Source organism: Phyllostomus hastatus, unplaced genomic scaffold (assembly GCF_019186645.2).
Source record: "Phyllostomus hastatus isolate PE091 unplaced genomic scaffold, TTU_PhHast_1.1 phas_contig_40, whole genome shotgun sequence".
Taxonomy (NCBI): domain Eukaryota; kingdom Metazoa; phylum Chordata; class Mammalia; order Chiroptera; family Phyllostomidae; genus Phyllostomus; species Phyllostomus hastatus.
Window position 1 is genome coordinate 33,664,087 of NW_025333872.1, and position 14,400 is coordinate 33,678,486.

The following is a 14,400-nucleotide window of genomic DNA, read 5'->3' on the forward strand; positions in this document are numbered from 1 at the left end:
TAAGAAAGCATTGTTGTATCTGACATTACTCAGAGGACCTACAAAAGTGAATGATACAGACAAGTTAGCAGCTTCATACTGACAAGATATGGCATGTCGTTTGATCACACACTATTAACAGAACAACCCTAAACCAGACTCTGCCAATGCTACCTACGACACATTCAATTAACTATAAAATCAACTCTTCTAATTGAGCTTTGAAGCAAAATAATGGGTCACCAACCACTAAAGACTAGTAATGAACTTAACTTTGGTAAATTACCCACATTAAAATCTGGTATTACCATCATGTTCATTTAATGTCAGGCTCCTCATTATAAAACAAGGAGGTTAAATTGGAAGATCTCTAAGATTCCCTCACCTTTAAAATTTGGTGATTTGTGCATTCATTTATCCATCTGCCTTTGGTACATGTGTACCAAAAATATTGGAGATACAAGGACAAGACACAAAGATACAGTATTCCTGTCCTTATGAAGCAAAGCAGAAGATTGTAAATACAATAACACGTCCTAAGAGCTATACAGATGAGATCCCAACAAGGGAGGAGACTGTTGTTCCTAAAAGGTGGAGAGGTTAAACTCTGAAAAGGAAACCAGAAGCAGTGATCCTTAGACAGTCTTATGTATGAAGAGGAAACGTAGCATAGTAGAGCTTAGAGCACAGATTTGAAAATCAATGTCTGGGTTCATGACCTACTATCACTACTTTTTAGATGCTTGACCTTCAGCAAGTTACACAGGCTTCCTATGCATTAGTTTTCTTATTTGTACCTACCTCATGGGGTTTTTGCAAAAACTGAGTAAATGAAGGTGGAATGCCTAGTTCATGGTAAAAACCTATATATATGGACTATCTACCTACACTACTTTTGTTGGTGGTAGTATATTTATTCTCAGAATAAAGTCAAGGAAAAACTATTAAGGACCTTTCATGGTATATTAAGAAATTGTAATGGTGGGGACTAAATTGGTAATGGAAAAAATACAATAAAGATAAAAAAATAAAAACAACTAAAAACTTATAGAAAAAAAAATATGGTATAAAATTTGGACCACTTTTAAATTACCAAGCAGGAGAGAGTATCAGGATGAGATACATGTTTTTCAAAGATCATCCTGGCATCAGTGTGAATTAGGCTACGAAGTAGAAAACCAGTTGGAAATTATTAAAATAGTGCAGGCAGGAGACAATGAGTGAGAAAACTGAGATTATTATAGAGAAGATCAGAAGAAACTAATGGAACAGCTGTTTGGAAAATTAAAGAAATGAGGATTATGTCACTACTATTTAAGGGATGTGAAAAAGGAGATATATGAAACTATGACTTACAGGAAGCTGGTTTACCTGGCACATGGGACTATCTCAGGTGTTTGTTGAATTTTGAAAAATGGCTTTAAAACATTCACTCAACTCTCAATTTGTCTAAATTCCATAATTGTCAATTTATTCACCTTCAATTAATTAAGGCAATATTTGGTTCCAGCTTATATTCACAACAAAAAATTATAATTATGCCAATACAGATAGAATGTATAAAAAAGTAAAGTCATATCATCACATTATGCATCACAGTGCTACTATAATTCATTTGTTCTTATGCATCTGAGTAAGACGTTGTGTTGTATATTCTATTGCAGAAGGTGCTTCACATATTTTTCATGTTAACGGGAAAAAAAATCCACAGCCTTTTGACCAAAACTTTACTGAAAGAGTGGCAACCTGTGATCTAAAAATCAGCCTCCAGTGACTTTTCACCAATTAAAACCTAACAAAAAGACCCACTATATTCCTACTGAGTTCATTACTTAGTAATCTCATCAATTTAATGTTATTTTATAATTTTATTCTATTTAGGCAAATAATACTATAAAAAAACAAAACACCTAACACCAAAAAACACTACACACATTTTCATCTAGTGTGTATTATCCTAATTAACCTCTCTTTTCTTCTATTAAATTGCAGGAGAGAAATCTTGTCCTTTCAAGGAAATCTCTCATCACTATCTTCTTCCATAATCCTGTAGTGTGCTATAGGATCCACCCTCACCCATGCTCCCCAGAATTGGTAGAATTTCAAACAGAAATCTAAGTCATCCTTAAGCAATTTCTAGACCATGCATCATTAATTGTGATCATTAATTTATTTTTATGGGAATGTGAAACTAAAGATGATTTAACATTCTGCTAAGTTATTTAAAAACGACTACTAGAAATATAAATACACTAAATGATTGAAAAGGACTGCAGAAGAGAAGAAAAATTAAATTTACTGGGAAAATATTTTTAAAAGCACTATAAATGAGTTTAAATCAAAGGTAAAAGGACAAAATTCTTTTTGAAAAGACCAAACTATAGAGCAGAATTTTGGGAAATAGATGAATTTTCTTTCCACAAGTCTACCTCAAATGTTAGTAAGGTTAATAATAAACCAAAGAGTGGGACATTATAGTGTTTTAATTAAAATGCTTAAAAAATAAAAAGAGTTGTGGACATTAAAATAAAAGCAATGTTATATTAATTGTGAAAGGGATAAGATCAGCTATATAAGGGTTTGCCTTAGGTAAGAGGAATACATAGGCTTCTAAGACGTGTGAAGGCAAGAAAGGTTATAATAGAGTAATTTTAAAGTAAACAATAAAGAAATTAGATGATTCTAACCTTAGCAAGTAAAACAAATATGAGAATTATTTACTAAAAGGGGGGGACAGGAAACAAAAAAGGAACCCAGAAAAGGAGTTTAGAAATATGAAAACAATAAGAAAAGAACAATCTATGAGCAACAGTTTAAAGTCCTGTTAAAATTAGATAGCGTGATTTTTAGAAAAACCTCACTGACAGATTTTTTTTCTACAAAGCTCTAATACCTAGGAGAAAACAAAGTAGTCATTTTTCTTAATAATACCAAGATGCTGCTAGAATTGTGGATTGGCAAAGTAACAAAAAGTTGGGAATACAGAGTATACTGGAAATAATGAGAAATTCAACTGCAAAGGTTTTATTTAAGAAAGATGATAAAGTATTTTTTAAATGCCTGTGAAGGAGTTTTGGATTTAACCCAGTGAGGTAACTACAGAAGAATTTTAAGCAGACAAGACATGGTCACTACACTATTTTAGCCACAATGTTTTAAGAAATCCATGAGCTAGCTAGGTACAAATTCAAAATGCTTTTTTTCTAATTCATTTTTAAATCAAATTGGAATATTATGCTAGGGTTTAATGTCATGCAAACAGACAGCATTAAATCACTAGCTTCACTTTTTTTTTTAAAAAAGATTTTATTTATTTATTTTTAGAGAGGGAAGGGGGAGAGAGAGAGAGAGAGAGAAACATCAATGTGTGGTTGCTGGGGGTTCTGGCCTGCAACCCAGGAATGTACCCTGGCTGGGAATCGAACCTGGGACACTTTGGTTCCCAGCCCGCGCTCAATCCACTGAGCTACGCCAGCCAGGACGCTTCACTTTTCAATAATATAAAACTCTTGTAATGGCTATGAAAGTGCACTCATTAACGTTACCACTTGTCTACATCAAACCTGGCATAAACTGAAAAAAAATTACAATAAGAATGTGTGGTTTTAGTTTACTTAAATCCCCAAACAAAATGTTACAAAGACATCTTGTCAATGCAAAGACAAAACAAAGGAAGCTGAAAAAAAAAATTACCTTTTCTCTATCCTGAAAAACACAACAACAACAAACAGTGAGATATTTGTGAAAAAGCCTGCTAAGAAAGGGTGAGACTTAAATAAACCTTAAATTTGCCTAAGCAAATAGGAAAATAGGAAGTTAGTTCGAAGTACCATATAAATTTGCTTATTCCACCACACATAAAGCAGCCATGTACACAATGATAAAAACCTGTGGCTTTAAGACCATCAATATGCTCCTTAGCTTCGGACAGAGAAAGAAAACTGAATTGCAGACGCTTACTCCAGAATCACTGTTATTTCTTTTAATACTTTTAAGGAGACTCTGGGGCACCAATGACCCTTTCTTCCAGCATATAACTAGATCCAACACTGGATAATTCCTTTTTTTGTTTTTTTTGGGCTACGCCCCTCCCCCCCAAAGTTCCTATTTTGTGAATCCCCTTGGTTAAACTACAAAGCTTCATCAAAATAATGTGGGGGTTTTTTTGAGGCAAAATTCATACAAATAAAAACAAACACTGACATTCTCCACAGATAAAGCACAAGGAATGCCTAGTACGTATCTGGCTTTGGTAAGTCTGGAAAAGAAAAGTTCCACAGGTGTCAGTGACATGGATTTCTATTTTGTCATATACCTTGGTATTAAAAATCTCCTTAAACCTAAAAAAAAAAAGTGTCCTACCTATTTATATGAATACATCATGAAATAACTTTACATATGGGCCTTTTAACCACTTAAATTCTATGCAGAGACTAAAGCAGAACCTAAAGTTTATACTCCCCAAATTTTATAGTTTCTGCAAGGCAAGTTTTAAACTGTTTAATTAAACTACCTGTTTATGCATTTATTTATTTAAACTAAAAGCTAGAAGATTAGAAGTGACAACTATGTATATTGTTCAATAAAAATACAGGATGGAGCAGTAAATGACAAAAAATCATAGACTTCAGCAAGTAGAAAGCTGCATACATTTCGAAACAGCAGGTTTCTTCTGCTCAGATGGCCTTAAAATGAAAAAGTAGATCACCAAACCTTTTCCTGCTAAGAGAAGCACCAGTCATAAAGGCCAACCAAAGGCCAACCGCTTTGACATGAAGACAGAAGAAATTACACAGTTTCTAAACTTATACGCTGGAGAATTTGGTATTCCTTGGCAGGAACAACAAAGAAAATTCTAATTTCTCTTGCTACTACTACATAGCTTTATTAAGTCAGATTTCACCTCTTGGTGTCGTTAGAACAAAAAGAATTAATGTTTAAAGCACCATGTATTCTACAATGTCATTTTCTTATTCAAGCTAAAAAGTACCCTAGTCTTTAGGCAGCTAAAAATTGCTTACAATTTAAATTTAGTTTAGTGTTTTCCTTTTTTCAAGAAAAGACCACTGCTTTTCTTTCTTACCAATCACACCTGTTTCATTTTCCTTACAAATTAGTCTAAACTTCAATGTCAATCATTTCAACACATGCTCGATTTTTTCATTCTCTGCCCACCTAAACCACCAATGACTAACTTTGTATCAATCTAATCATCACTTGCTCTGATCCTGATCCCAAGATGCCAAGTACCATTATGAAAAACATAAGCAAACTAAATCTCTAACACTGCAAATTCATAAATCTTCAATTTATAAAGGAGGCTCAGGCTAATTAAAAATCTTTTTTTTTTTTAATCCCTAACTGGTCCCTATTCATCACTCTTTTCCTATTACTAGGCTTTATCACTCATGTCTAGAACTCAGTCCCATTTCCTAACGAAAACTCTTAGCAGATACAATATTCCACATTGACAAGCAGGATCTGTTGTTCATTGTGAACCTAATTAACTGTCTTTCTAGTCAAAATAAGCTGCTCTTTACATATCCCATTTCATCTATTTATTGATCTATCTTTCCTCCTTAATTAAAGACCACTGTGTATCAATTACCTCCTCTCATCTTTAAGTCTTCTTCCCTAGTTCCTTCCCCATGACCCACACAATTTTTCAGTGATCTTCCTATTAATTACCATATTCTAACTCTCCCATCATTGACTGAATATTCACATCATTCTTACACTACCTCTAATGCACTTTTAAAACATAAATTTGAATTTCAAACTTTTTTTTGGTTTTTTTTTTTGTTTTGTTTTTTAAAAGATTTTTTTATTTATTTTTAGAGAGGGAAGGGAGGGAGAAAGAGAGAGAGAGAAACATCAATGTGCAGTTGCTGGGGGCCGTGGCCTGCATCCCAGGTATGTGGCCTGACTGGGAATTGAACCTGCGACACTTTGGTTCACAGCCTGCGCTCAATCCACTGAGCTACGCCAGCCAGGGCTAAACTTAGTTTTTAAGAATAGTACCAATGCCTTCCATATCTCCACCACCCAGATTCATCAACTATTAACAATTCACTACATCTGCTCAATCGTCACCTTTCTTCTCTTTCTAGGTCTCCATATAACACACACACACAACTACCATTAGTCTTTTTCTGTACCACTTAAGAGCAGGCTACAGAGTTGAAGCTCCATCACTTCTAAATACCCCAGAGTGCATGTATTTTCTAAAACAAAAACACTCACCTACCTAAGTTGGGAAACTGATATTGATAAAACTGCCATCAATCCTCAAGCCCCATTCAAATTTTTTCAACTATCCCAACAAATGTCCCCTTTTCCTTTTTGCCAGGATCCCATAAATCAACATATTCCATTTTAGTAACATTATCTCTTCAGTCTTTTTCAATCTGGAATACTTATTTCCTCAGGCTTTCTCTGTATTTTATGTCTTCAGAAATTTATAAAGAATACTGACCTTACTTCTGTAGGATGATCCCTGACCCTCAGTATGTTTAATGTTTTTTTTTTTAAATTTTATTTATTTAGTTTTAGAGGGGAAGAGAGGGAGAGAAACATCACTGTATGGTTGCCTCTCACGTACCCACTACAGGGGACCTGGCCAGCAACCTAGGCATGTGCCCTGACTGGGAATCGAACCAGTAACCCTTTGGTTCACAGGCTGGCACTCAATCCACTAAGCCACACCAGTCAGGGCTGTTTAATGTTTCTTCATGATCAGACCCAGGTCATACTGATTTGGTATCCTACAGACAAGGCTGTGTTTTTCTCAGCGCTCAATTCAGAGGGCACATACTGTTAAGCCATGCCCACCACTTGTAAAGTTAACTGTCATGTTAGTATTTCCAAGGTTTCTACTCAGTAAAGTTGCAGTTCTTTCCGTTTTAACTGATTAGTATCTTTAATAAATAATATGTTGTAGGAACAGACTGAAAAATTATGCCAAGATCTTGAAACCAAGACCCTCTACCAGTGTTAGACTTCACTGATGACATGCAAATGATTCAACCAACAGTATGATAGTTGCTAAACCATCCTTCTTTCTTCTTAAATATATTTTACTGATTATGCTATTACAGTTGTCCCATTTTTTCCCTCTCCTTTAGCCTCCCCTCCACCCTGCACTTCCTCACCCTCCAGTATTCCCCCTCCCTTAGATCATGTCCATGGGTTGTACATATAAGTTCCTTGGCTTCTCTATTTCCTATACCATTCTTAACCTTCCCCTGTCTATTTTATGCCTACCAATTATGCTTCTTATTCCCTGAACCTTCCTCCCCAATTCTCCCCCTCCCCCTTCCCACCGATAACCCTCCACCTGATCTCTATTTCTGTGAATCTATTCCTGTTCTAGTTGTCTGCTTAGTTAGTTTTTTACGTTCAGTTGTTGATAGTTGTGAGTTTGTTGTCATTTTACTGTTCATAGTTTTTTATCTTCTTCAGTTTCTTAGATAAGTCCCTTTAACCTTTCATATAATAAGGGCTTGGTGATGATGAACTCCTTTAACTTGACCTTATCTGGGAAGCACTTGATTGGTAGATCACCATTCTAAATGACAGTTTTGCTGGATAGAGTAATCTTAAGATGTAGGTCCTTGCCTTTCATGACTTGGAATACTTCTTTCCAGCCCCTACTTGCCAGAAAAGTTTCTTTTAAGAAATCAGCTGATAGTCTTGTGGGAACTCCTTTGTACATTAACTGTCTTTCTTTTCTCTTGCTGCTTTTAAGATTCTCTCCTCTTTCATCTTGGGTAACAATTATGATGTGTTTTGGTGTGTTTCTTCTTGGACCCAATTTCTTTGGGATTCTCTGAGCTTCCTGGACTTCTTGGAAGTCTATTTCCTTCACCAGACTGGGGAACTTTTCCTTCATTATCTGTTCAAATAAGTTTTAAACTTCTTGCTCTTCCTCTTTTTCCATCTGGCACCCCTAATGATTCAGATGTTGGAATGCTTAAAGTAGTCCTAGAGGTTTCTAAGTCCTCTTCATTTTTTTCAATTCTTGTTTCTTTATTCTGTTCCAGTTGGATGTTTATTTCTTCCTTTTGTTCCAGATCCTTGATTTGAGTCCCAGTTTTCTTCCCTTCACTGTTGGGTCCTTGTATATTTTATTTCACTTTGGATAGCCTTCATTTCTTCCTTAATTTTACAACTGAGTTCAAGTAGTTCTACAAGTATCCTGATTACCAGTGTTTTGAACTATGCATCTGATAGGTTGTCTATTTCCTTGTTGCTTAGCTCTTTCTTTGGAGTTTTGATCTGTTGTTTCATTTGGGCCATATTCCTTTATCTCACTGCACCGATCTGGACGGATGTTTCTTTAACTCCTTGATTGTCAGAGTTCCATGGAGTTTTGATTTTTCTGGCAGTTCTGGTTGTTTATTGTTTTTAAATTGGTTTTTACCTTTTTTTTTGGCTGTGCGAGGAAGCAAAGCATTTCTACCTACACCCCCATCTTGGCTGGAACTCCTCTACTTTCTAAATTATTAGTTGGCATTCTACTGTGAAGAAAAAATTTCCTTTCTCTCTCACTTATTCATTTACTTATTTAAAGCAGTATACACTCATGGATTTCTATGTTAGCCAGTGGTAATAAAACAATCAAGGTCTCTGTCCTCACAGAGCTTAGTAAAAGATACAATAAAAATAAACATTTGAAAAGTAAGAATTTCAAAGAATAACACTACAAGAAAAATAACAAGATAGATAATGATGGGGTATGGAATGGGAAGGTAAGCAGGGAACAGTCTCTAGCAAAGTGGTATCTGAACAGAGAACTGCTAATAAAAAAATCAGCCAAAGAAATGTTTCAGAGAACACAATTCCAGGCAAAGAGAACAGCTCATACAAAAAGTCTCTAGGTCATAAATGGGTTTTGCAAGTTTGCAGTACAATAAAAGACCAGTGTAAATGAAGCACAGAAAGAATCTGTCCTATAGACACTTGCATATATCTCCCCTAACAGAGTCTAGGTTTCTTGTAACAAAGGACATCATTCATTATTTTTCCTCTAATTGCCTAGTTGATCCATTCATTTGTTGTATGCCTCCTGTATGCATCAGTGTTTTGGTGCTATAGATCTAAAAAGTTTGAGAAAAGTCTTTGATATTATGCAGTTTATAACTTAGACATCTAAACAAATTTACTGCAACATAGTAGGAAAATACAATATAACGGAAGTATGAAGTCCAGTGGTAGTACTTACACATTCACAAAACAGCCTTTCTTTATTCACTTGTCAAGCTTTTTGGAATATAAGGCTATATATATGAAGTCTCTTCAATTTTTTTCGATTTCTAATCCCTCCTCAGTGCACTGCAATCTCCTACTCCTAATACTAAAATAATCCTTTTTTTTTCAGTCAAGATTATTAATGGCCTTGCCAAATCCCAAAGATGTCTTTCAAGTTCTACTTTACTTTAGGTCTCCATCTCTCATGAAATACTAATCCTTTGGCTTTTAAAACACTACTTCTTTTCTTTTTCATTTTTTTTTCCTATCCTCTTAGGCAGCTCTTTCTCAGTGTTAGTTACTGATTCCTCTCCTTGTCTTTGGTCTGCTTTAAAGGGTAAAATTTCAGCCTTCTTATTACATGCATATAAGGTAATATAGTCAATTTCCATATCCAGTGATTCCTAAGCTGAATCTTCTAACCTACCTCTCCTTCCTGAGTTCCCACTGCCTTTGAATATTTCTATTTGGCTAGCCACATGAATATCTAAAATTCAGTATGTCCCACCTTCACTAACTTGTCCACTTAAATTCCTACACCTAAGTGACAGAATTTTCTAACCAGTCACCCAAGTTAAAACATGTCATACTAGAATGTTTTCTCTTGAATCCTCCCTACATTCAAATGAGTATCTTAAACCCTAGAGATTCTATTTTTAATCTGTTAATACCATCCCTATTTCCACTGTGGCTCTGTACAAGCCCTGATGATTTCTTTCATGGATCACTGCCAGAACCATTCTTCTGTTTATAGACTTAGTTTCAATCCATCCCCTTTAATAACACCAAAGGGGTCATTAAAAAGAGAAATTCTACTACTCTTTTGTCTAAATCTGTAATTTTCTCTCCGTTGCCTTAGGAAAGAAACCCAATCCTTCATGTCATCATACTGATGATTTTGTCCCCTACCAACATCCATAGCTCTTGCTTAACAATGGTCCACATTTATTCTTTGCCATATCCAGTAACACAATTGCTTGTTATATTCTCCTAAAGTTTACGAGTAACTTTCACTGAGGCTGCAATATCTAGCTCAATCAACTGAGGTGTCACTTCTTGAGTAAGTTGTCCTTACCATCTCCTACTACACAATGGATTAAATACCCCAGTATCTTGTGCAGACTCTATCTTATCATATTATTTCAATATTGACTGCTGACCATCTGTGAACTCTCCAGAGACAGATTTATGCTTTCATTTTCTATATCCTAAGTGTGTTAGAACAATGTCTGGCTCCTAAAAGACTGAAGTTTGTTAAAAGAATGCATAACCTCATAGTCTTTATTATAACATTGCATTTATGAAAATATTTTATGCTTTTCTGCCTTAAATTGAAAAAAAAAAGACACCTTGGAAAAAAGGGGAAGACGAGGGTGACCTTCTTAAATGGCCCTCACTGTACTTTTGCATTTTGAGTGAATGGCTTATTATTGGGAGAATTAACTTCATTTTTTCTTCAGTAAATATTTGAAGCAATGATTCTGAAACCAAGTAAAAAGAATTTAAAAACTAAGAGAGTTACAAAGCAAATTTGACTTGGAATTATACTATCTCCTTCACTGGGTTTTTCTCATTAATCTACTGAGAAACACCCATCATTAAATATTCTAGTACAAAATACTGGTAAATTTTCCTAATACAGACTTTCATTTATCAATTACAATGATTTCAGTTTAAATTCTGTATACAGCATTCATAAAAAAGAATTTAGTTGGATAAAAAATAAAATAGATAAAACTTATTTAAATCTTTCCATAAAATTAATACCAGCAGGTAAAACTTAATGACTGCTTACTGTATATCTTGGTCTATACTAGTAATATAATTATATCATATAATCCCACAAAACTATGGGTTGATATTAATATCTATTCTCCCACTTTTTTTGAAATGGGATACAGATGATTAAAGGAATGAGGCCATCTGTCCAAGCTGCACTGCTAGGAAGCGGTAATGTTGTGAGCCATCTAATGCCAAGCTGATGCCCTTAACCACAGTGCTGTCTAAACCACTTCTAACTGTTCCTACTGAGAAAGAATTAGTCCCTTGGAAAAAAACTTTCAAATATATCACCTTACAAAAACCTTAGTAATAAATATGCAAGGTTTTAAGATACCAAATACATAAATAGGAAACACTGGTTCATCTTTCATGATCTACTATCATCTTTAAAGCTTTATCTTATCAGCTTTCAAAACTGATTTTTAAAGCATTAGTCAGTGGGTAGTGTGTTCCCAGTGGAATGAAGGAATGGATAAAGCCATCTGACTTTATAAAGTATTATGAACAGTGAAAACATATTTACCCATGGCACTTGAGGAAATAATCACAAAAATACAAGAAAATTTTAAGTAACAGTTTACCCTCATATCTTTGCATTTCTATTCACAAAGAAACACTTTGGAATCTGCAACTGCAAATCATCAATAAAAAATTACAAATAACACTGACTTTGGCACTCTGCAAATTATATCACATATGTAAAATGTCAACATTTTTAGACTCTTGGTGAGATATAAAAAATAAGTGATAATTTTTCCCCTTATTTATATGTCTTCAACAAAGAAACATAATCTGAAAGCAGTTCCCTTTTCATATATTGTCCCTGTTCCCCAAATCAAATGCTCTTAAAAGTAGGAACTACACATTTAGAATGGGCTATTTTTTTTTATACAGGGCCAGATAGTAGTTAATTTAGGCCTTCCAGTCATAACTACTCAACTCTTCTATTGTAGTATAAAAGCAACCATAGACAATACATAAACAACTGAGCATGTCTGCTTGAGTAACATTTTATTTCCAAAAACAGGTGGCAAGCTAGATTTGACTCGCAGTAGTACTTTGCTAACCGCTTGGTCAGAATGGGGCTCTTCTAACTCAATACCTACCACTCTGACTATATGAGATAGCAAAAGAATTATTATTTCACTCAATTTTCACTAAAAAAATTCTAAATTATGAATCTAGTTCAAATCAAAACACACACAATGCTTCATAAAGTACAGCAACCAAATGCTTACCATCCCTATTGTCTTTAAAGAAACAATCCCCACAATGTACTTTACAAACGTTAAAAATTAAGTTACATATTTTTTATATTCTCAATGCAATGGCATAACTTTATACTCACCAAAATGAAGTACAAACACAATGTAATGCTTTGTTCTCATTATTTCAGCTTATTATTATTTTTTAAAGAATTCTTTAAACATTAGAAATGATACATTTACTTTGTTTTGGGAACTGAATTTAAAAACTAGTATACTATCTTAAAGCTAAATATAATTTTTCATTACCATGTCAGAGTAAATTATTGTTGCAGATAGGTCAAACATTTTTAGCAAACAGATACACCTGTTCTTCACTGTGAAAAGAATAACCTCTGTCAGAAAATTTTTAAAAATTTCACTTTTATGTTGCTTCATAGAGAACAATGGAGGGAAGAAAAGAAGGTAAAAGGGGAGAATACTAAGGTAGGAAAAATGACCTACAAATGCCAGAAGTGGATTAGAACCAGGGAAAAGATACGTATAAAGATATTCCCTACATCCTACTGTTTAGCTGTTTTATAGATGAGTGAGTATACAAGTAGAGGAGAAGTAGATATAAATAAATCTTAGTTTATAAGCATGTTTATAAGAGAGGAATCTATAATTGTCTCAACTGTATAAAATTCACAGCTGCTCTCTTCAAAGACAGAGATAGGAATTTCCATTTTAACTTTTATATGCTATTATTTCAAAAGAAATCAGGAACTTTGTGAGTAAATGCATTACCTTCAGCTCACAGAGTAGTATTTAATTATAAGTACAATCATATTAGTGCAGTTAAGTATTACCCTTGGTGGATACAATAGTCAAGATGCTTAAAAATAAATTGAAAAATTTCCAAAATTTTCTCACTTAAAGCTGAAAAGCTGTGCTTTTCTCTATTCAACAAAAAAGAAACGATAAATAAACCCAAAGGGCCTCTTAGAATATAATACCATATACATTAAATCCTGAGGTGTAAAGGCAAAAAGGTAATGCACAAACCATGTTAGATATGTTCAGATTTTTTTCTGTCATTATTTTAAAGGGAAATTCCCCACAGACTAGCAAGTGGTTTTCTACAAATAATTTAAACACATGTAGTAATCTCTTCTAATATGCTTAACACACTTTGGAAATGCCCTTGGTTTAGAATTAAAATTATTATATTCTACAAAATTTCAAACTGCATATTTGTTTTAATGCTGGAAATTACACTTATCCACGATGTAGGACTATAATATAGCTGTGACTGTGGTATAATATGTCTTTCAGGAATCTTACAAACTTGGATCAAGTCCAGCCTTAAGTAAAATTTTCTGTTAATAAGCTAAAGTACCTAAATTTCCAGTTTTTCACTAAAGGAAAAGACAAAAGCTTTACCTTGAGTTCAACTATAAGCAATGTTTCTTCAATCCCACATATGAATTAAGGTATTTTAAATATTACTTACGGTAAATATCCGCCTGCCAGTTCTATCAAAAGTTACGCAGTACACAGACGACAAGTGTCCAAGAATTCGTTTATGCATTTTCATGTGCTGATATACTGCAGTTGGAACAAGTCGCTCAAGCCTGTATTTCCCATTCAGCCTCCTTGAAAACAAAGTATCCGCTATCAAAAAAAAGAAGGAAAAAATTTAGAAATTATTAGATTTACTATAATTTAGAAACTATAATTTAGAAATTATTTTTTGAATTATAATCTTTTAAGAATTCACATATTCTAATTTGCCATAAGTTAGTATAAAGATGCTGTCTAATGTACATGGCTTCTAATTAAAAGTATACAAAAAGTCAACAAAAACAAATTATTTCACCTGTAACATGCTGCGTTATCCTCATTTTATAAAGAAGCATATTCAGTTAAATGACCTGTCTAACGTCACAAAGTAAATAAGGAATGAAGCTAGGATTAAAATTCAGACTTCTCTATTCTCTGGCTAATGCGCCTTAAAAACCAAAATCATTTTATGTGATATTATTTTTTAAAGGCTCTTATGAAATAGATTTTATGTCCTGGCTGGTGTGGCTCAGTAGATTGAGTGCCAGCCTGCAAACCAAAGGGTCACCAGTTTGATTCCCAATTAGGGCACATGCCTGGTTTCCAGTACCAGGCACATGAGAGACAACCACACACTGAT

General features: G+C 34.1%; 1 protein-coding gene across 1 annotated transcript in view; it reads right to left on the bottom strand.

The window, feature by feature from the left end:
• LOC123822186 (pleckstrin homology domain interacting protein) overlaps positions 1-14,400 on the bottom strand; it is a 140,537-nt gene that overhangs the window by 88,417 nt on the left and 37,720 nt on the right. Inside the window, exon 7 of the mRNA XM_045844139.1 lies at positions 13,711-13,871. Within this exon, the coding sequence (XP_045700095.1) occupies positions 13,711-13,871 (161 nt within the window). The remainder of the gene's footprint in view (positions 1-13,710; positions 13,872-14,400) is intronic.